Here is a 23,131-nt window from a genome sequence, read left to right as displayed (position 1 = left end):
CCACTGCAGTCCACAATTTAAAGACAATTGGCAGCTCAAGCCTGGCAGAGATTGACATACCCACTGAGACCTCACGTGGGGAATTACAGCAAAGGTAAAAGGACTTGTGGTTGGGGAGATAAAAAAAAGCATCCAGGCCAGGAATAGGGAGAGCCTGGGAGTCAGTCAGCATCACTGGGTGGGGCGGAGGGGGGTGTCAAGGATTTCTTTGACCTGGGAGGAAGAAACAGAATGGGATGTAGACAAGAGTGGAGTGGCAAGCTACAGAGAAATATCCTTTAGTAACTTTTGGGGCTTTAGCTGGATACAAACAAGGGCTGGGTATTGTGGCCTATACTCTAGTATAGCCAGGCAGTTCTCAGCACAGCATTGGAGGCAGGGGCAAAAGTGACTTTATGCCACATTTATATTCCCCCAATCCTATGGTCAAGCAGGGGCTAGTTTGGCCCTCAGAGTAATTTAGCTAATTTATATTTAGCTACCAACAGCCCCTCCTCTGAGTCCTACCATATGGCAATTAAATGAGATAGACAAGGATCCAAGCTCATTCTTTAAACTGGCTCCACCTACACAGTTACTTCATGTGAATAGAATGAGAAAAAATTACTTTTAGATTCTGCCCCCGACCAATAAATAGTGCCGGATTTTTCTAGGAATAACAACAACCACCTTGTCCTTGATGCCTTGGGCAAAATCTGTGTGGCCCAGAAAAGAAAAGTTGAACATTTCTAAGAGTCTCAAATCCTGCTTATCTGCTGCCTCTCCCTAAACCGCTGTGTCTCCCTGATGGACTTAAATACCCACTGGCTCCTTTATGCATCCCTACTGATTATAATAGTTATGCTCAACCAATCAGGGAAACAGAAACAATAGCATGTGACTTACGTGACCAATTACAACTAACTTTCAAACATCTTGAGTTTTGAGGATCGATTGCTTCCAGTGAACTGTTCATGATTGATCCACAGCGTACTTAAAAATCCCTGCACTCACCACACCATTCATTTAGTAGCCCTGAACAACAAATGTATTTGGGAGTATCACAATCTGCATGTGGCCATTCGTTAAGTAGATGGAGAGAGGCTAAATCCATGAGTAAATAATTTGCTGTGACTGTGTGTGGCTCTGCTTCCTATCTACCTTGTGGGTGTTGAGAGTCTTATCTCATTAATGTCAGAAAAATGCCAGATATCCTTGGATTTAAATTTCTATATGAGGCTCTGACATGCTTTAGTTCAAACAGGAATTAATTCAGGAAAGCCCCTGGCCAGTGTTATGTGGGTCTGATTAGATGATCACAATGATCCCTTCTGGCCTTGGAATCTATAAATCTATGATTCAGCAAAGCACATGCCTAATTTCACTTCAAAAGGAGTTAAGCAAGTGCTTCAGTGTTTTGCTGAATAAAGATGAACATAAGCATATGCTTTGCCGAAATGGACACTAACTGCAGAAATCACTACTTTTTAAAAATGTATTTACTAAATCTAAATTTGGGACCAAAACTAACTGACAGTGTCTCTTTAATATTTTATTTATGCTGATATTATACTAGAAAATACTACAATATGATACTAGCATTATATTAGCATAAGTGCAGTTAATATTAGCATCATTGCTGTCATGTACTTGCTATTGTTAACACCAAGATCTTGATGCCCCCTGCTGGTTTTTAGTATTCAAACACAGATGTCTCAGATATATATAGTGTTTATAACATTGATGTGAGCTAAAGCAAGGTGGAAGAAGTTGGCATCTAGTTAATCACCTGCTACAACCTCTCTCCAATATTGCTTATGTAGAGAAGCAATAAAACTAGCTAATGGGTTTCAAAGACATATAAACACTTTTACTTAATATCTATGCAATGAGAAATCCCTCCCTCCCCATATGGTTTTGTCTTGGCTCTTAATCATTTCCTCACTGGCTTCCAACTAGCTGCTTGAATAACATCTAGCAGTGAAACTGGCAGGACCAACTTATTATGCTACAGTCAGACACTGGAGGATAAGAGCTGTGGAATGTGTTGATTTGATATAGCACTCCTCACAAGGGACAAGGCTATAAGAAAGGATGTACAGGCAAGAATCACTTTATCTGACACAGCAGCGTGGCTACTGCTGGGTTATAGATACACAGCAGCAATTCTGTGCCAGGAGCTTTTGGGAGTGGGAGTGAGGAAAAATGATTTCCTCAGCTGAAGCTACAGGGAAAGCCTGCAGGCAGAAATGTAATTACCTGAGTAGGAATTCAGGCAGAAAACCTAACTTCCCCTCCTCTCACTCCTTAAATAGCCATGAATGCCATGCAGTCACCATGGAGAGATTGCACAGAGTACTGGGATCAAATACAGCACTGAGATGCAATGCACACATACATTGCCAATGCTAGCCAGGAAATGGAGCTGAACTACACTAAAAGCAGCTAGCTCTGCACACGCTGCAGCCATCCAAAAAAGCTTCAATCTCCCTCTCTCAAGTATCAAACCTGGGGCCAGACCTTTATTGAGGGTTCAGCCCTCTTAGAGTTCAGCGTCTCTGGTGTGGTTCTGAGAGGGTGACCAGATGTTCCGATTTTATAGGGACAGTCCCGATATCTGGGGCTTTTTCTTATTTAGACGCCTATTACTCCCCACCCCCACCCTGATTTTTAACACTTGTTATCTGACCACCCTAGGTTCTGAATGTCTTTAATTCCCACTGGAGGATTTGAGGCCCTTACTGCCCTGGAGGGGAGCTCAGCCCCAGCACACCATGTCCTGGCAATTCAATAAGGTGGATTCATGAGCTCCCCAGGCCGTTGACAAGGTCTCTCTGTAGGTCCTTCCCACTCCCTGCTGACAGTGATCCCATTACGGTCTCAAACCCTCCAGGATTGTCCTGGAGTCTCCAGGAATTAAAGATTAATCTTTAATTAAAGATTGTCATATGATGAAACCACCAGGAATACATCCAACCAAAATTGGCAACCCTAGATCCCATGGATACAGAGGACAGAGGTCAGCAGTAACCCCTACCACAACTCCTGGATATGTGACAGAGGAAGGGTAAGTACGAGGGCCACTGAGATCATAGGACTCAGAGCCTCCCAGAAACTGAGGTTGGGGAGGGAGTCCCATCTTTGCTGACTGAGGCCTTGTCTATTTTCAAAGTGGCAGAGGGGCTTAAAAATGGGAGTTAGCAAAATTAGTGCAAAACACAGCGTGGATGCTCTTAATTCCATTTCAACCAGGCATATTATAGTCTGGGCTGATAGTATCACCTATTATTGTGGTTGCCAGACACTTCCCATTGTAAAACCTTGTTTTAAGTTGTTTATAACTTTTCCCAGCTTTAACCGTTTGGGCTGAAATTTTCCATGCCAGCTGTCTGCCTCAGGCTAACGGGGGTTTTTTTTGGAAAATTTCAGGCAAAAAGTTTCAGTTGTTCCTAAAACCAGGGATGGAAAAAAATACATTGTTTGATCAATGTTAAAAAAATGTGGAGACCTTTTCTTTAAGAAGCTTTAGCAGCCCCCATGCTTTGAAATTTGGCAGAACAATGATATTTCTGTCAGAGATGTGCTTCATGAATGCCCATGAAAATCCACCCAAATTTAGCCAAGTTATAAGCCTTTAAAAAAAATCACAGTTTGCAGATGCTCAGTAGAGGCTTCAAATATTAGCAGCTAAATTCCCCAAAGATTCACCTGTACTGAGCATGGTTCAGCCAGGGTCAAGCAAGACTTTCCCTTTAATTCCAGCTGTGGTCTGTGGTAGGTCCACATACAGGGACCTGGTCTGAGAGCCAGGAGCCATGCTTTCAATGACCAGCCCCTCCCTACCAATGAGCATGGAGATGGAAGCTGCTTGATCTGAATGCTGAAGGGACAAGAGATGGATTGGCATGGGGGAATAGTATAGAATAAGGTGTCCGGGGGGGCAGGACTGAAGGCTGGCAGGAGGAAGAGAGGGGCTCTGGTTCATTAGTTCTTTCTACAGAGGGTAACTCAGTTCTTTAGTCTCTCAAGTTCCATGCCCACTCTGGGTCCAGATAGGAATCCTGGTGGGTTTTTCTTGCCCCTGTTTAGGAGGACCCTCAGCCCCCTTCTTTGAGCTGCAGTTGTACTTCAAACAATCTCTCTCGAGACAGTAGCCCCTCGCTCTTCTCTTTGGAGCTGGGGGTTGTAATTTAGGCAGTTCTTCTCTGTCACCTTCAGGCAGGAGTCCCCTAAGTCTCTTCCCTGGAGCTGGGATTGTATCTTAGGCCAGCAGTAGGGCCTTAACAAACTTCTCCTTCAGCTGGCCCCTTTTCCCGAATTAATCTCAGCTCAGAGGGTACAGCAGATAAGCCTTTTCTTGCTATAAGGGAGAAGGCAGCATATCTGATGGGCCCCTTCCTAAAGCTTATCCCAATTGGCTGGGAGAGAGGGAAGCCTTGCCCTGCTCACTCTGTGAGGCTCCTGGTCCCAGGCCCTTAAAAAAACAGTAATGGGCTTTCCACACACACTACTTATTCCCAGGATCACTTCCCCTCTACCATTATCTCCTAATTGTTTGTATATATCAGACCTCTCAAAATCTTAAAGGGCCACGCCACATGACAGGGGTGACCTCTAGGCACCACTGCTCATAAGAGGGCAGACTACTCCACCACAGATCTGTTAATAGGTAACGTCTGGCACTCAAGAACATGTAGCATAGTGTTTGGGTTTTACAGGACCAATAAAATTTGTTGTGTGCTGCAAAGGGCTTCCCATGTACAAACCTTTGTATCACCTCTTACCGCCACCTGTTTTTCTCCCATATGGTTTGGGACTTTGGGGGCACATGGGAGAAGAGAGATGGTGAAGGCCATATACATTTGGGATGTCCTGACTCCCTGTCCAATAAGCCCAACCAGCTTGCAAGCCACTGAGCTGCTTGGGAAATTGTGTTTGCTCTTTATAAAGTATATATTTCAATTTCCTCCACTCAACCCCAGCAAGTACTTTAAAAGTTACTTTTGATTTTGCAGTGATTTTTTTCCAACATTCACATCCTACAGAATTGGCTTTTTTCATTTTCACAAGACAAGCCATAAAAAGGGTTTGGATTTAAAAGAAGTTGTTTGCATTTTGTTTCCCCCCCTCACTGCTAAATATTGACCTTGATCTTCTTTTCTCTCTTCTGTTTCAACTTCTGTACCTCACACAAGCCCTTCCATTCTGTGGACTTACCTTCTTAATGGAAAGCATCCTATATTTACCCTAATGGAAAATTGCTCCCTCCCACCCCCCGATACATGCACACATTTTTCAACCAGCTCTACTGAACACTTTAAGGCCCTGATCCTGTGAAGACTTATGCATGTGCTTAAATTTATACACTGTGATCCAGCCTCATTAATCATAGAATCATAGAAATGTAGGGCTGCAAGGGACCTTGAGAAGTCATGAAGTGCAGCCCCCTGTGCTAAGGCAGGACCAAGTATATCTAGACCATCATTAACAGGTGTTTGTCCAAGCTGTTCTTGAAAAGATAGGGATTCCACAGCTTCCCTTGGAAGCCCATTCCAGAGCTTAACTCCCTTATAGTTAGAAAGATTTTCCTAATATCAAACCTAAATCTCCCTTGCTGCAGATGAAGCCCATTACTTCTTGTCCTACCTTCAGTGAACATGGAGAACAATTGATCACAGTCCTCTTTATAAAGGCCCTTAACATATTTGAAGACTTATCAGGTTCCCCCTTCAGTTTTGTTGCTCAAGACTAAACATGCCCAGTTTTTTTAACCTTTCCTTTTAGGTCAGGTTTTCTAAACCTTTTATCATTTTTATTGTTGTTGTTGCTTTCCTCTAGACTCTCTCCAGTTTGTTCACATCTTTCCTGAAGTGTGGCGCACAGAACTGGATACAGTACTCCAGGTGAGGCCTCACCAATGCCAAGTAGGTCAGGACAATTAATGAGAGCTTTGATACCAACTTCAATAAGTGTAGGATCAGACCCTGCAAGACCATCTGCACAGCCCCTAGTGAGAGCTTACAGCTCCTACTGACTTCAAAATAGAATGCACTAAGGTTAAGTATGTGCATAAGTCTTTCCAGGATCAGGGTTTAGGTGTCCACATACTAATGAGCAAGGTTCCTTTCACTTCATAAATATGACCATATGCAAACTGCAACACAATTTGTTTCCGCCTATATAAAATACTCAGTTTCTTCTCAATTGTCATTTCTCTCGCTTTCTCTTTATACACCACTATCAAGCATAACCTGACCTACAAAATGCTGAAGCATGATTCATAAAGCATTCCTGACTTTTGATTATATAATACCTGAGATCTTATACCTATGTTTAATCAGCTTTCTGTGTTTAGTTATTGACATTCAATTTCTATTCTCTCACTTTACTGTTGTGTTGTTGAGAGAGCAAATATAAAGATCTATGGCTTATTGTTAAGATTAAGTAAATAATTGTTTATGGATTTTTTAAGATCTTTTGATATTGTATTATTATCATTGCAAGTGCTTAATCACAAAAGCTAACAAGAAACCAGATCCGTGTAGCATACTGTGATTCATGCTAATTAATATACTACTAATAAATAATATTTCAATCATATTGTATTATGATCACATACATTCTATAAACCTTTGTTGGAAAAATTAAAAGTTAATTTTTTTATTGTGCTAAGCCTGCACTCCCTCTGAACCAAAAACTACCCCAAAAGTCCATTCTCCAATGGAGGTGCATTGATATAAAAGGAGAACAGAATTTACCATCAGAAGAGAAAGAACGTCCTTGAAATGGGATTGCGTCTCAGGGGTTTCTGGATTCACAGCTGAAAGATATTGGCAACTTTAATTTGCAGTCATTCCCTTTTAGTTCTGGGGTTCACCTGATCCTCAGATATGGACTAACCACACTGGCTGGCACAAAGCATGTAAGCATGTGTCATGTAAACATCTCCACGCAACTCCATCTACCCAGAACACCCCTGCTACTTCAGTTCTAAAGGAGATTATGTAAAACTTTGTAGTGGGGTTTGTGATATGAATCTGAAGAAGCCCACAAACTTATTTTCATCTGGGATCCTGATCTCTAGAAGTGAAAATCTCCTGACTGGCTCTCAGTAAGAGACCAAAATATGCCAACAAAAAGGACATTTAAAAATAGGAAATTTTCGATGCTCACAAGAAACTAAATGGCTGATTGTCACGCGGGTTGGCTTGAGTGGGGGGGCATTTAGTATATTGTGTGACATCAGTATGTCAGAAGCATAATAATTTGTGTGAGATATACCATGTCAGGTACTATTAGAAAGGATGTATTGAGCTGAGTAAGATAATAATACTTATGTTCATGTATTATATGTGAAATGAAAGTTATGGATGTATTTGATATTTCTGTATGTTAATTTTGGCTGTCTGAGACACACCCCAGACAGAGAGGTGGCAGAACAATAGCCCGCTTAATGGCCCATTAAGACACTCACAGAGGCAAGGGGCCCAGGAAGAAACTAAAGGCACACCTGAAGAGTTACCAGGATTGGCCCATGTGACTCTGGACTCCATTTTAGTTCTTGTGACTTTCCACAGGCTGCACGGCCAGGGACAGAGGGTACATAAGATCAAACCACAGAATCCATTTTGTCTATGTTCCTGTCCAGCTGTAGATACACACCTACCTCTGGATCAATTCATTGTGCAACTGAACCGAAGGACTTAGACCCATCCAGGTACTGGATGTCTACCAGAGGGAACTATACAAGCCTGCAACTCTACATTTCTTCCAGAAACCTGATGTATATGGACTTTTAATCATTTGTATGTATGTGACTGCTCTAATCTTTTAACATTTCTCTTATGGTTTATTTATTTTTTTTTACAATAAACCTTTAGTTTTAATTACTAAATGATTGGCTGGCAGCGTGGTATTTTAGGTAAGTCCAAATTTATATTGAACTGGTACTGTGGCTGACCCCTTGGGGTCAGAAGGAACCTTTTTAGTAAAGAGCATAGAGTTTAAATAACTGGTCTCTTTACTGGACCTAATGCTGATTTGGGAGCCAGGAACTGGAATGCAGTAAAGGGGGCCGTGGGCATTTGTGGACTGGCTTCTTGATAACCAGTGTAGGGGAATCAGAAGCAGTTCGTAGCTGGTTGAGAAGCCAGGCTTCAGTGTCACCCACCAGCGCTGGGAGAATCTGTTCTCCTTTTGCAGCCTGCCCTGATCTTGGCATTCTCAGATGGCTACCCTGGGCACGGACGGGTCACACTGATCATAGCATGTTTATGGGTATTGGGAGATAATATACTTATTTTACAAACAAAACAATGAGTTACCAAAACACTGCTTTACCAAGACATGGCAGGTTAGCACCTTCATCACTTTACTTGCATGTTGTAGTTCTCTTCTCTACCATTTCTCTGTTAACTTTTCTCATATAAGCTTTTTGAAGCGAGAACCACATATTCTTGTATGTTTGGAAACTCACCTAACCCTGTGGATGGTAACAGAAACAAATAATAATCACTGGGCTCTTTGGCATTTCCAACATATATTTGAAAGCTCTGTCCTTGGCGTTTATTAATCTCCTCCTCCATTGGATTACACTACCTCTCCCGGAAATGCAGAAGTTTTGCCAACAACTTACAGTAACAGAACCCACAATATGATCCTTGGAATTCTAGGTTGGGTGGCATTTATTTTCTGGCTCCTTTGCCATTAATAAAAACAATGGACAATCACAGGTGATGGGAGGAATCTAGGTAGAAATTGCAGTATGGAAAAAAGTTATATGAAAATGTCTTCTCTTTTTTTCTCTTTAAAAAGCCTGGAGACATCCTGCCACCTTTGTGTGACTTGAAGGAACTTGCTGCTGTCACTACAGTGTCCATGGCTTGCACAGGGAAGCCAGGTTTGCTCTCATCCTAAGGTGAGATCGCCTGGACAAAGGTGACAATGTTCCAAACCCTAGGAGGAAGCCTTTTGTGTTGTCATTTATTGTAGCAACAGGCCCAGGCAACTGCCGGGAGGCCCTAGTGACAGTACACAGCCAAGCTCCTCCTGGACATTCAAAGCAGAAGGAGGTGGTCAGGGTCTTGCCATGGGCTGCGGCAATTCCAGCAGGGTAGATGTGGTACAGCCATCAGTCCAGGAGCTGCAGAATGGCTGGGGAGCCAAGACCCAGGTAACAACTTTTCCTAAGCAGATGCAGAACAGGATGTTACAAGAGACGCTTGAATGGGTGGGGTAGGTAGAAAGAAATGGGTCCCTTTGGGCAACTCTTTATATCAGCCCTTAACACAGTGTTCACCCCATGCTGGTGCAAGCTTTGCATTGCAGGGGTGCAGGTAAGGCAGGCTCACTGTATGTCTGTGCATATGGGTTTATTGATCTTAACGATTCTTTATGGAAACTGGATGGTTTTTGTAAGGCTCTCCCTCGCTCCCCTAATTAAGAGTCCTAGATCCCTCTAGTTGTACCTTCCACATCAGAGATGAATGATCATCTGTGTATAGGGAAGTTTGACCCAGAAGGTTATATGTTACAATGCCTGAGGACACGCTGGATTGTGGCATGTGTGCATGAAGACAGTATGCTGTACAATCGCCCATCTGCTTTATGTTGTTATGTTATGAGGTTATGTTGGACTATGGGAATGGACAATGGATTCACCACTACATGCATGCACATTTTTTAGCGGACATCATGTTTCATTGGGTTCAGTGGTGTGTTCTGTATGCAGTAGGTGTGGATCACTCTTGTGCAACTGCCTTTACAGGATTTGCGCCCTATCATTGAAATTATGAAGAAAGAAAGCTGCAAATGTGTCCTGTGCCATCCTCTTGTTAGAAAAGAAAAAGAGTACGAGGGCAGGAGAGTGGAACTATAAGCAACATGTAATGGGGAGAGTCAGCCTGGTGCCAGGCATTGTCCTGTCACCAACCTTGTCAGTACCAATTGCACACTGTCATGGACACAACATAACAGAGGGGCATAGACATTTTGCCTTAGCCACTTGCTGGGAACATGAGGATCGTACTTAATTGGCATCAAATGGAGCACACTGTTGTTATCCTTCTTGCTATTATCGAGTTGTGGTTCATGGAGCTGACAACTGAAAGCATTAAAAAAATACATTTAGGGCCCAATCCCGCATTCCTTGTGCACCCAAAGCTGCCACGGAGTTTAGAATGAAAAAGGAACGTAGGATGGGATCCTTAGTAAGTGATAATTTAAGACTCCTGAATGTTTACTGTGGTCACATCTTTCTACATATTTCCAAACAAAACTTCATTGAGAATAGTGTCAAGACTTTACGTTTTAATGTGGTAAGCGATACAGCCAGGTTAAGGTCATTGCTTCCATTCTTGACGTTTTTTTTCATTTCTCAATAATTTGTGAGAAAACATGGCTAACTGTCGGGACGTTTCTGGAGCAGCACAGATGTGCAGCCCTGTCTTCTGCTCAGCTCTAAGCCTGACACTTTTATGGAGCTATTTTAGGAACTATGTACTTATAAAGGTGGTTAATTTCCCCAAGTGCCTTTCTCATTTATTTATTTATTTTTCTTGCAGGCTAGTAATGATCCTTCTCAGAAAGCAGATGCCTCCACCCTTTGGGATGGGGCCAGATGGTCAAAAGGCACCTTAGACAGTGGAGTAAAACTTGAAGATGAACTCAGTGGGGGAAATTCACCTGGGGAAGGGCCGGAAAGGTTATTGTCTACTAGAGAAAAAAATAACAAGCAAAACACAGGTAAACAACAGAAAAGAAGGGGATACAGAGCCATTCACCCCTTTGAGCCCAGTGCGGCAAACAGTTACTACACAGTGCAGTATGTAGTCCCATTGACTCTAAGCACTGCAGGATTGAGCTCCCACTATCAATTCCAATGATCGTAATAGACAGTCATTTCACCCTGGTTGGCAGGCTTGTTGAATGGACCCTGGAAAGTGAACTTCCACTTTGCTCCTACAAAAGGTCCCCCCCATCCTCCCTGATCAGGGTTGTGACATATTGACAGGGCAGCATGGGAACCTGCATTGCCCCTGCCACTGCTGCTCCTGTTTTGTGGCTGAACAGAGGAGTTTGGCCTTTCACAAGCGCTAAATTCAGATGGAAATTAAGGAACAAAATGGAAATAAATATTTAGGGGCAGCTCCTCTGCCGGTGAAAATTGTCACAGCTCCAGCGAAGGCAATGGAGCTACGTCAATTTATACTAGCTGAGGCTCTACCCCAGGGTGTGTAAGTGAAAAAGGCACATTCAGCTTTGGCCCTTGTATAAGTTTAACGTACTTTAGCAGTAAGGAGAGTTGCTAAACTAACTGCGGATGCTGGCACACATTAAAACACTTATGTTGCTATTTAAATCCCCTATTTTCCTTTCTTCTAAGTACTAAGAATGGTTTGAATTTCATAAACACGCTTAGTCAAACAAAGTCTAAAGCAGTGGTTCTCAACCTATTTACCATTGTGGGCCACATATGCAGCTCTCTTTGTGTTATGTTGGCCACATCTACACTATATATATACTACCTGTATGGCTCTGAAGATGTCACATGGGCCACAGCTGTGTGCTGATTGGCTGCAAGCAGCCCGTGGGCCGAGAACCACTGGTCTAAAGTAACTGTTCTTTGTCACAAGCAAGGTCTGTAATAAAACAGTGTTTCCAACTGAACATGAGAGGAATAAGTACTGGAGTTTGCTGCTTTTTAAAGATAACAAATTCCATTCCCATGGCTCTTGATTTCCCTTTCATTAAAATTACACAGCTTTATTCACTCCTTCCAGCAAACATAATTAGCCCTCTCTGCAAATATGTGGAGCTCCTCAGACAGAAAATGCTATGTAAGCATAAAGTATTATTACTAGCATCCATACTCTGAGGGATGAAAGCTTTAGAAATATGTATTGTAGTACTAATAACTTTTTTAAGTTGTATTTTGTGATAAAACATAATTGTTTTGGTTATGTTTAACTTCGTATTTGTTCCTCTCTCCACTCTGTTGAAATCATACAATTAAACATTGTTTTATATTTTACATAATGAATCATAGTTTTGATTACAGTAGTAAGTGTAATATGTTGAGAAAATGCCAATGCAATTACATTTTTTTGTCATTTTTCTTGGGTCATATTATAATGAGCATTAGGTATCATGTAGAACACATTTCCTAATTTTTTTGTTACAGAGCAGCAAAATATAATCTCTGTTCCCAAAATATCAAGGTCCTGCATTCCAGAAAGTTTGCTCAATACATAAATGCATGCTTGCTTTTCACACACACTATTAAATATGCTCACACATATACAACAACGTGCAGGTAAAGAAGGATTTTTCTTGCCTGTATGTGTGTGCCTGCAAACTTACTGACCAAAAACTGATAAGCTATTCATAGAGTGTCACTTATGCAGAAATGTAAAGTAGAAGAGAATAAAAGACCAATGATACTTTTGAGATTAAATTTCACACAGGGAACTTCAAAATGAAGTTGGGAGTGGCTAACTCACTGCTCGGAAAATGTTAATTTTAAGTGGCTATTACCCAATATGGCCAGTAGCTAACTGAAAAAGTACATATCCATTTAGTACGCCTAGTCTCAGAGCACATAAGCCTATTTGCTGGCACAGTTTGGATGCTGACAAGGAAGGCTGGCCCTCTATCACTCTTGGGTGACAGCTACAGATGACTGCTAAAGTCATCTTTGGGCAGGTATGATCTCAATAGTCTGAAAAACTATCCATATACAGACTTACTATTTTTGTTTTCTCACTATAAAATACATCACTGGGATTTTCACACCACTAATGAAAAAATGACAGATGTCAAATAACTTTGATTCTGATATGGTCCAAGTCATCGTCTCACAAAAGCCCTCACTTTTGCTAATATGGGTTAGGCAGATGGTGTAATTGCAAACTAAGGGTTGCAAACCTGATATATCTTGGCAACAAAGTGCTTTAATGTTTATTGTTCATGTCTAATGTGTGGAAACCAAATGGAAGTTTAGAAGGGTTATCAAAATAATTTGTTTTTATTCTTAGCTGCTCTTTATAAATACATAATTAGTGCAGAAAACAAATGTAATCAGATGCAAATGTAGACATTTTCTTATAACAAAACATAGGTCATGGAAGCATATGAAAGGTTTCTGTTTCCGTTTCACAGAGTGCAATGGTCTATGGAAAGCTCATTGTTAATGGATAGTCTAATCTCACCCCAAAATGGTAGAGTTCTATAACTAGCTCAATGGATCTTTTAAAATCTGAATTACAAAGGCTCATTAAGGCCTGGTTCAGGACAGCATGTAAATATTGACTTCCATGGGACCTCAACATATGCTCAAGTGCTTTCCTGATTAGGGATGCATTTCTGAATGTTAGGTTAAGGGTGCAATTGACCAGAGTGTGCAATTCACCCCGTGCAGAGGACCAGCACAAAGCCAGTGCATCAGTTAAGACCACTTAAAACTTTAATGCAGAGTTTAAGTGATGCATAGGGCTTTGTGCACTGGGCACTCTCAGTAAATAAATACATGAATAAGTTACAGGATTGGAAGTGACATTGAAATTAAATTGGTGAATTGATCTGAGCTCTGTGCGAGTAATAATGTTAATCATTTTCTTTTTAAAGACATCACGTTACTCAGCGGTGGATTTATCAATAAACCAATGCACTTACAGGAACGGGAGAGGCAAGAGTCATCAGACATCCTTGAGGAGCTGATGATGCAAGGAATAATCAAGAGCCAAAGTACAACTTTTAGAAATAGAGAAGCAGATGTCAAGGCAAGTACCTTATCAATGCCATTCAAAACCTTAGACAATATTATTTTTACTAAATGCCTGATCACGCAATGAGCTCCACACTGATGGATCGCTGCTCCCACACAGAGCCCTGGGCACGTAGTGCAGCTCTATACAAAACTCCTTTCAAGAGAGGGACCTAAGTGATTTAGAATAAGAAGTCATATGACAGAGGAATGTACTATTGAGAAGTTTATTTTGATGCAATGGAAGCTGACCACAACTTTTGTTAATTTGTTTGCACACCGCCAGGCTGGCCCCAGGTGCGAGGAGTTGCACTGACTGCCTGTTGCTAGAAATACTTACTGAAAATTGAATATTGCTGATTTGTTTTTCAAATCAGCAAATATGTGGCAGAAGTTAATTGACATCATCTACTTTCAGTCTTTCGGGGCTGACAATTACAGCTAAGTCAGATTTTGGGATTCTTAAATATCTGAGTATCTGAATAATCCACAATTTCCAAAATTCATTTAAAAAGTGAAATTCATTTTTATGAAACCCAGATTTGAACAAAATCCGTAGTAAAATACTGTGCTGATTTTCCCCCTGCACTTGCAAAATTGCTTTTTCCTGTCAAACGTTATTCTAGGGACTAGACTCCACATAAAGTTTATGGATATCCACATGTAAGGGAGGGGAGGTTCACAAGAAGCTCATGGACAGTTTGTGGCTACAAACAAACTGTGATCAAACCACTGCTGGTTCATGGACACAGCTCAAACCCAAACCAACGATAGTTTTGTGGTTTGAGGCAAACCATTCACCCAGCTCTAGACTCGACTACTTGTATAATTAAAGAACTCCTAGAACTTTTCACTAGTACTTGTGTACTTGTTTACCCAGATTGCAAGTCTGGGCATGGAAGGAGAGAATGCTCTCTGCAACATCTCTTCTCCACTACAAGCACCCGGGAAGTGGAAGGTCATAGCTCTACCATCTGTATTGATGGTTTCTGTGGAGTTTGAAGGATTAAGTTTGCCTTGCCTCCCTGCAGCAGGCTTTTGCATATCTAGATGAGATTTGCATTCCTTTTATCCTATCTCTGGCTAAAGTTTGGTTGCATTTTTTTCTTTATAACCCAAATGAGTGCTGTCTGCTCTACTCTTGGTTTTTTTCCATGCTAATAGCTACTCAAGTATTCAGATTACATGTACCATTTTATTGACCTCAGCTAAACCTTATCTGTTTCTCCTTTGACGTTTGTTTGTTTCCCTCAAAGATATTTTTTAATCAATAACTTGTTATTGGAGGGAGCAGGTTGCATTTCTAGCCATCTTATCACTTAATATTTTAAATTGGAGCTGGGTCTGCTTCCTTCCTGAGCAGCCTGTCAGCAGAAACACAGATTTGTCACCAGCATGTTAACTATCAAATATTCGTCAGTTGCACTGGAGAACCTGGCCTGCACTACTTCCTGTAAGAGCAATCTACTCCGAGACTGCCCACTCCCTTTTGCTGTAAAGTAGCTGATGGAGAACATAACTGGGATATTACCAGAGAAGGTTCCAAATCACAACATCAAACCTCAGCAGCAAACTATCCTGTTGTGAAGGAAAGATAGAAAGAAGAGTAAGTAGCCAATATGGCTGCATCGGGAGCTCTTTAATGACCTGCAAATCAAAAATGAAGCCTAGAAAAAGTGGAAACATGGACAAATTGCTAAGGATGAGTACAAAGAAATAGCACAAGCATGCAGGGAGAAAATCAGAAAGGCTAAGGTACAAAATAAGTTGAACCTTGCAAGGGACATAAAAGGCAATAAGAAGAGATTATATAAATGCATTAGAAACACAGGAAGGAAAGTGTAGATCCACTGCTTAGTGGGAAAGGAGAGGTAATAACAGATGACATCAAGAAGGCTGAAGTGTTTAATGCCTATTTTGCTTCAGTCTTCACTAAAAAAGTTAATTGTGACCAGATGCTTAACACAATTAATATTAACAAATAAGAGGAAGAAAGAACACATTAGATATTTAGATAAGTTAGATGTATTCAAGTCAGCAGGACCTGATGAAATTCACCCTAGGGTACTTAAGAAACTAGCTGAAGCAATCTCAGAACCACTAGGGATTATCTTCAAGAACTCATGGAGGACAAGGGAGATCCCAGAGGGCAGGAAAAAGGCAAATACAGTACCTTTTAAAAAAGGAACAAAGAGAACCCAGAGAATCCTAACTTTGATACCTTGAAACATACTGGAAAAATTATTAAACTATCAATTTGTAAAAACCTAAAGGATGATAGAGTGTTATGTAATAGCCAATATGGATTTAGCAAGAACAAATCATGCCAAACCAACCTAATTTCCTTCTTTGACAGGGTTACTGGCCTAATGGATAGGAGAGAAAGCAGTAGATGTGATATACCTTGATTTAAGTAAAGCTTTAGACACCATCTCACACGACATTCTCAGAAGCAAACTAGGGAAACGTGCTATAGATAAAATAACTACAAGGTGGATGGACAACTGGTTAAAAAAACCATACTCAAAGAAAAATTATCAATGTTTTTTGTCAGACTGGGAAGACACATCGAGTCAGGTCCCACAAGGATCTTTCCTGGGTCCAATACAATTCAATATTTTCATTAATGATTTGGATAATGAAGTGGAGAGTATAATTATAACATTTGTGGATGACACCAAGTTAGGAGGCACTATAAGCACTTTGATTGAAGGGCAGGATGAGAATTCAAAATGACCTTGATAAACCGGAAAAATCATCTGAATTCAACAAGATGGAATTCACTAAAGACAAGTACAAAGTACTACACTTAGGAAGGAAATATCAAATGCTCAGCTACAAAATGGGGAATATCTGGCTAGGTGGTAGTACTCCTGAAAAGGATCTGGATGTTATAGTGGATTACAAACTGAATATGAGTCAATACAGTTGCAAAAAAGGCAAATATCATTCTGGGGTTTAGTAACAGGAGTATCATATATAAGAGAGGTAATAATGGGAGGTAACTGTCCTGCTGTACTCAACTTTGGTGAGGCCTTAGCTGGAGCACTGTGTCCAGTTTTGGACATCAGCCTTTTAAAAAAGCTGTGGATAAACTGGATAAAATCCAGAGAAGAGCAACACAAATAATAAAAGTTTAGGAAATCTAACTAGTGAGGAAAGGTTAAAAAATTGCATGTTTAATCTTGAGAAAAGACTGAAGAAGGACCTAGACTTTATGGCCAAAAGGGACCATCGTGATCATCTAGTCTGACCTCCTGCATATCACAGGCCATAGAACCCTACCCACTCATTTCTGTAACAGACCCATAACCTGATAACAGTCTTCAAATATTTTACAGGCTGTTATAAAGAAGACTGTGATCAATTGTTCTCCATGTCCACTGAAGGCAGGACAAGAACTAATGGGCTTAATCTGCAGCAAGGGAGTTTTAGGTTAGATATTAGGAAACATTTTCTAACTATAAAGATAATTACACTCTGGAATAGGCTTCTAAGGGAGTTTTTTAAGCACAGGTTAGCCAAAGTCAGGGATGGTCTAGGTATATTTGGTCCTGCCTCCACATGGTGGGGATGGACTAGTTGACCGCACACAGTGCCTTCAAGCCCTCCATTTATACAATTCTCGGATTTAAAACTAGATTTGATCACTCAACATTTGGGGGTATTCAGATCTGAAGTTTTGGGCAGACCTGGCACAAATATATGGGGCATTTTCAAAATTTGGATCCAGCGCTAGTGTTATGGAAGGAGAGGAAAGAGATGCACCACACACATGCACAATACAGCACTGTGAGAGACTTGCACAGTTGGTTTCAAGACTATTTTGCACAGTAATATTGAAGACTGGGCCACCCCCGCAGCAGCAACTCATCACTTCTGTGCTTACATGCCTGGTCTCAACAATTTACACATTCTTTAGGCTTTGTCTACACTAACTTTCTTTTCACAGCATTTCCCATCATTGCTCTTATTGGTACAGCTCCACCTGTGGGGTAGCAATATTGGGAGTCATCAATGGTTAAATCACCAACTTGTCTTTCCCTGCACAGTGCAGGTCTAGGTGACCCTGTGGTTAAAATACCCACTGGCTAGATATCCCTGTATTCTAAGCATTGCTGCCACCGGTGGAGCTATACCATCTATAGAAAGGGTGGAAAATTTTATGGAAATAAATCTAGGGTACACAAGGTCAGAGAAAGCCATTCTCTGCTATAACATAAATTAGTCAATTTAATTCTAACAAGAATCATAGCATCAGAAGAGCTCATAGCACCAGGAGAGCTACCTAAAATACTGATAACCAGATTGCATGGCATTGATAAATCCCGCAGATGATGGTGTTTCAGCATTTCAGCACAAAAACCTAACTATAATCAATACTCAAGTTCAGAGAGAACAGATTTTCCTCCCTGTGCTTTGAAGGGGTTTAGTTGAGGTTATCTACAAAGAGGTTTCCTTCTGTTCCAGGAAAAGTCACATTAAACTTTCGTCCAAAACTCACACTCCTCTATTTCCCCCGACCCTTGCTATTTTTACAGGAAGGCTGAACACTTATAAAATTATTGTAACTAAATAATTAATAGCAAAATACCCATTGTCCAAATCTATTTTAGGAATAATCACTATCTCATTAAGAGAGAGGCTAGAAGAAATTGACCGGAAAGCTACGGCTTTCAAGTAGGGAAAATTGCAGGTGTTTGATCCATTTATCATAAGTTAATAATTGTCAATAGAGTGTGCACCTCAATCATGTTAATATTTCCTCTTTGTCCACTATTGGTATCATTCACTTGTTCTCCATGAAACCCATTACGAGAGCTCCTGATATCCCCCTAGTAAGAAATCCAGCTGGGAGACAATGGTTTTTTTTTCTGATTCGTGAGAATGTTGGGCAAGTTGGGAAGTGTGCGGCTCTCTGCATGTATTCTACATTCACCATTTTTATGGTGTCCACACTTAAATCTCGATAGAAGAAATAGCTGTTGAAACTGTAAACAGCAATTTAGAACACTTTGGTGATGTGGAGTCTAATACAACTCATAACAACAGTTTAAATGAAGCATTCTGACAAGCAGAAATCTCTCTCAAGCACATTCAACCTTTGAAACATAGAGCTCCTATTCAAATCTCATTTATTCCAATCATTGCTTGGATTTTCACCCGTTTAAGGAAAAAAGGATAAGACTTTCCCCCATTTTGCAGTAAGGACTGGTTACATTTTCCCCTCCTAAAGCTAAGAGCATGAATTGAAACATGCTGGTTACACAGGTACTGAGTTTGTAGGGAGAAAGACTGCAAACAGGAAGTGGAATTTTTTGTCCCAGCCCTTCAGTTGTGTTGACTCTACAGTAAAAATATGAGACACGTATAATAGGGTCTCCCCAAACCCAGTATCAGACCCTGCCTCTGCCGCAGTTTCAGGTCCTGGTACGCTAGTGTTTTCACTTTTGGACACTGTTAGAATGGTCTTCTTCATTAATGATAAGATGGTCATTTTCAGAACATCATTTTGTCCCATTTTAGGTTTTTATGACAATTGAACACATCATTATTTATGAGTTTCTGGTGTGTCACTTGCATGCAAAAGATCTCTGTAGATCAAATTTCTTCCATTATTGTCGTCACCTAATTTCCTCATCCACCTCAGTCACATTAAGTGAGTCATCCTTCAGACTAACTGCATTACTTGATTCCTCTGGCATGGAGGCCTGACAGACTATGATAGTCAAAATCTGGTGACTAGATGACTCGGGGGATTAGTAACAGGATACAGAGCTTTTTGCCAGAAGTCACTAGATTGGATTCAATAGTGACAGAAATGTGTTGCCATTTGATGCCTGTTTGGGAAATGGGTAACTGGTCTCCATCCAGTTTTCCCATCACAAAATAATCTCACTGTTACTAATAATGGGAAGGTCACAGACAGAACAGGCATGGGAGAATGAACTTTCATCCTGGAGGTAGCCCACACCAGTGAGCGTGGAGACAGATTGATAGGGTAGTATGGGTTTGCACAACTGCCTCCTGTATGGATAAACAGCAGAGTTCAGTCTCTGAGGTTGTCCCAAACATGACTTCAATGTCCCAACAGTCACCATTACACTCAGCAATAGATGTCTGCATGTTTGGGTTGTTAATTTACACCAACTGAAAACCGGCGCTACTTTTTTTTTTTTTTAAAGTGATTATAAAGTTACAACAAAATCTTTTATAAGCCTCTTCAGTTTCAGTTGATTCATTTTCCCAATATGTGGGACCTGATGGTACAGTCCTTACTAATATGGATGTGCCAGTGAAACAATTCACTTCAGTAGGTTATCACCAACAGGAGTAAGTTGCATAATTGGGTCTTTAATTATTTAATATGTTACTGCGTCCAACCTTTTTTATTTCAAAGTTCACCAGTTAAGTTCTGCACACAGAGGCAGGAAGGGACATAGCAGAAGTGGAATGAGATTCAGCTCCCTCCAACGCCACCTCCCACTGCATTCACATTGTATTTTTTTAAAATGTCTTTCTACAGGGAGAAGCCCTGGAAAAGCAACTCAAGAAGCCACCAGCCAAATTGGAAAAGCTTAAGATTGAAAAGACGGAAGTGAATGTTGTAACAGTGGAGCACATTAAGAATTCTGCTGAAGAGAGAAGAAAGGTAATTTAATTTTGCTGCCTAGGACTGTTTTGTCTTCTAAAACACGCCTCCTGTTTAAAATCTGAGCTGTTGGAGGCTGCATCACTGAAAAATGTTAGTAAAACATGGACATCAATGTCACAGGAAAAAGCATCCCTCTCAGCAACAGATGTCTGCAGGGCTGGGCTGTTAATCTGCATATTCTGAAAATCAGAAAGATTGTGCTGAAGATAGGGACAAAAAAGGAGAATTCTGAAAAAGCATTTTTCCATTTTCTGCAGCAAAATACATAAATCCCGGTGTTTTGAGACACATTTTATTTCTTTTGTGCAAACTGGCCAAATTCTGAATTAGCTGGAATAACATTCCAGTTAAAGTCAGGTGGAAAGATAAAAGCAACTGTTAAAGTGCTTGTTCAAGTACAGTTTATTTCTTCTTCCCTCCATTACAAAATGTATTTTTCAGACTAAAGAAGAGCAACTGAAAGAAAGACTTCAGAGTGGCAGACTTTTTCCAGCAATTGCCCATCAAAATATAGCTGACCTGAATGAGGAAGGCTATTCAACTTCCGAAGGTCAGGAAGGTACAAACATTGTTCAGCCTTTATCATTCGACCTGGAGACAGAGACTCTGGAGAAGAAAGAAATAGCTGTCGAAATTGTAAACAGCAATTTAGAACACTTTGGTGATGTGGAGTCTGATACAACTTATAACGACAGTTTAAATGAAGCATTCTGACAAGCAGAAATCTCTCTCAAATGCATTCAGCCTTTGAAACATAGGGGTCTATTCAAATCTAATTTATTCCAATTATTGCCTGTATTTTCACCTGTGCTTAATGAAAAAATCTAAAAGACTTTTTCCCATTTTGCACTGAGGGTTGGTTGCATTTTCCCCTCCTAAAGTTAAGAGCATGAATTGAAACTTGCTGGGTTACACAGGTACCGAGTTTGTAGGGAGGAGGAGAACTGCAAACAGGAAGTGGAATTTTTTACCCCAGCCCCTCTGTTGTGCTGACACTTTACAGTAAAAATAAGAGATGAGTAGAGCAGGGTCTCCCCAAACCGAGTATCAGACCCTGCCTCTGCCTCAGTTTCCCCACTCATGTTAGACAGTGGACCCACTTGGCAGCCAGTGTGTCAGTGAAGCTCCCACCAGAGTCAGTATTTCCGGCCCTGTTCTGAAAGATGCATTTATGGTTGAAATACAATCATAGCTCAACATCAGTCAAGACAATAAACCAGGTCCTGCCACCTGGCCTCTCCTAAGGCCCCTGCCTTAGACGGCTGTTGTTGCTGCTGCCTAGGCAGCAGGTATCCCCAGCCAGTCTTTTCCCTGACCTCTGCAGGGTCTCCTACAGGCGCCTCTCAAGGGCTCTCCCTCTTAAGTGAGCTGCTTGCTGGCCTTGTATCTCACCAGCTAGGAAGCAGCTGATTAACCACAGGTGGAGGCTGAGCCCACTTCCCGGGGAGGGGGGGGGGGGGCATGCTATCCTGTCACAATAAATGTACAATCTAATTTTAGATGTGACAACAATTGAAAGTAACAGAAAAAAATGGGGTGGGGCAAGGAAGAGCTCAGGTTAAAGTAATGACCCCGTTACTCAGTTCTGGCATTGCACACTTTTGATGCTTCCATTAAAACGATGTTTTAAAGTTATCCGCTTCTTTGGAAGTACGTGGGAGGATTTATTTGTTTAGGGAGGTTCTGAGTGAGGTGAGAGCGGTAGCTTGGCAAATACAGATTGAGAGGGGATTGCATCCTGGCGCCAGTGTGTAAATAAAGAGAGACAGGAGTGGGAAAAGGAAATTAAGGGGAAAGGGTTGTAACTGGCAGAGCTCAGGGTGGTGGAAGGGATAGCAGACAAGGTCAGAGTGCGGTACAGCCCTGATGTAAGAACAAGAAGTTTGAACCTGAAATGCAGGGCAACGGGGAGCCAGCAAAGGGATTTTAATACAGGGATGACATGGTCTGAATAAGAAGAAAGGAAGATGGCTTTAGTGGAAACCTTCTGTACTGACTGGAGTGAGGTAATGTGGATATCAGGAGACCACCAGGGAGAACGAGGTGGTTGGGGCTGGAGATAATTAGGGTACATGATAAGCCATCAGGAGAGCAGAAGGGATGGACTATTTTGTATTCAGTTGTGAGGATTCAAGGGGACTTATCCTTGAATTCTGTTTGATATTATGATCAATGGGAACATTGACATGGCTGTAATGGTGAGCCGACACAGACCTAGGGGAGCTGAAAAGCACAAGGGTCTCTAGCGCAAAGATCCAAACACAGCAGCCCGGTGTGTGTCCAACAAGGAAGAGCCCGCCCAGGTGTGTGACAACTACTGGATAGTGGAGGAAGAAAGTGCGAGATTTGGTCAGGGACAGGATGTGAGGGAGGAGCTGAAGATTATCCCAGTGTCGTGTGCATGGGTTGCCAAAAGGACGAAAGTTTTCAGTAGTTGAGAACAGTAGAGATGCAGAGGCGGAAATGCAGAAATGTTGATCTTCCGTTGATAGCAAGCCATCCAAGATGGTGACTGCAGAAAGGATAACAAAGGTAAGACTCATAGACTCATAGACTTTAAGGTCAGACGGGACCATTATGATCATCTAGTCTGACCTCCTGAACAATGCAGGCCACAGAACCTCACCCACCCACTCCTGTAATAGACCCCAACCTATGACTGAGTTACTGAAGTCCTCAAATCATGGTTTAAAGATTTCAAGGCACAGAGAATCCACCAGCAAGTGACCTGTGCC

At 41.3% G+C, this 23,131-nt stretch overlaps 1 protein-coding gene across 1 annotated transcript; it reads left to right on the top strand.

Annotated features, from left to right (window-relative positions):
* The first annotated feature begins 9,067 nt into the window (after window positions 1-9,067).
* STMND1 (stathmin domain containing 1) lies at window positions 9,068-21,110 on the top strand. Its single transcript, XM_067568399.1, has 5 exons — window positions 9,068-9,151; window positions 10,542-10,722; window positions 13,603-13,761; window positions 20,272-20,393; window positions 20,838-21,110. Exons 1-5 carry the CDS (start codon window positions 9,068-9,070, stop codon window positions 21,108-21,110), a joined length of 819 nt encoding a protein of 272 aa, XP_067424500.1.
* Window positions 21,111-23,131: the final 2,021 nt, after the last annotated feature.

Source organism: Emydura macquarii, unplaced genomic scaffold (assembly GCF_026122565.2).
Source record: "Emydura macquarii macquarii isolate MOO-44397 ecotype Brisbane River unplaced genomic scaffold, CSIRO-AGI_Emac_v2 contig_2890, whole genome shotgun sequence".
Lineage (NCBI taxonomy): Eukaryota > Metazoa > Chordata > Testudines > Chelidae > Emydura > Emydura macquarii.
Note: the sequence above shows the minus strand (reverse complement) of the source record. Positions and strands in the feature narration are given on the sequence as shown.

Coding starts and splice junctions, on each gene's coding strand:
- STMND1 (XM_067568399.1), top strand. CDS start 9,068: ATGGGCTGCGGCAATTCCAGCAGGGTAGATGTGGTACAGCCATCAGTC. Junction 13,762..20,271: donor AGAAGCAGATGTCAAGGCAA/GTACCTTATCAA, acceptor TTCTACAGGGAG/AAGCCCTGGAAAAGCAACTC. Junction 20,394..20,837: donor CTGCTGAAGAGAGAAGAAAG/GTAATTTAATTT, acceptor TGTATTTTTCAG/ACTAAAGAAGAGCAACTGAA.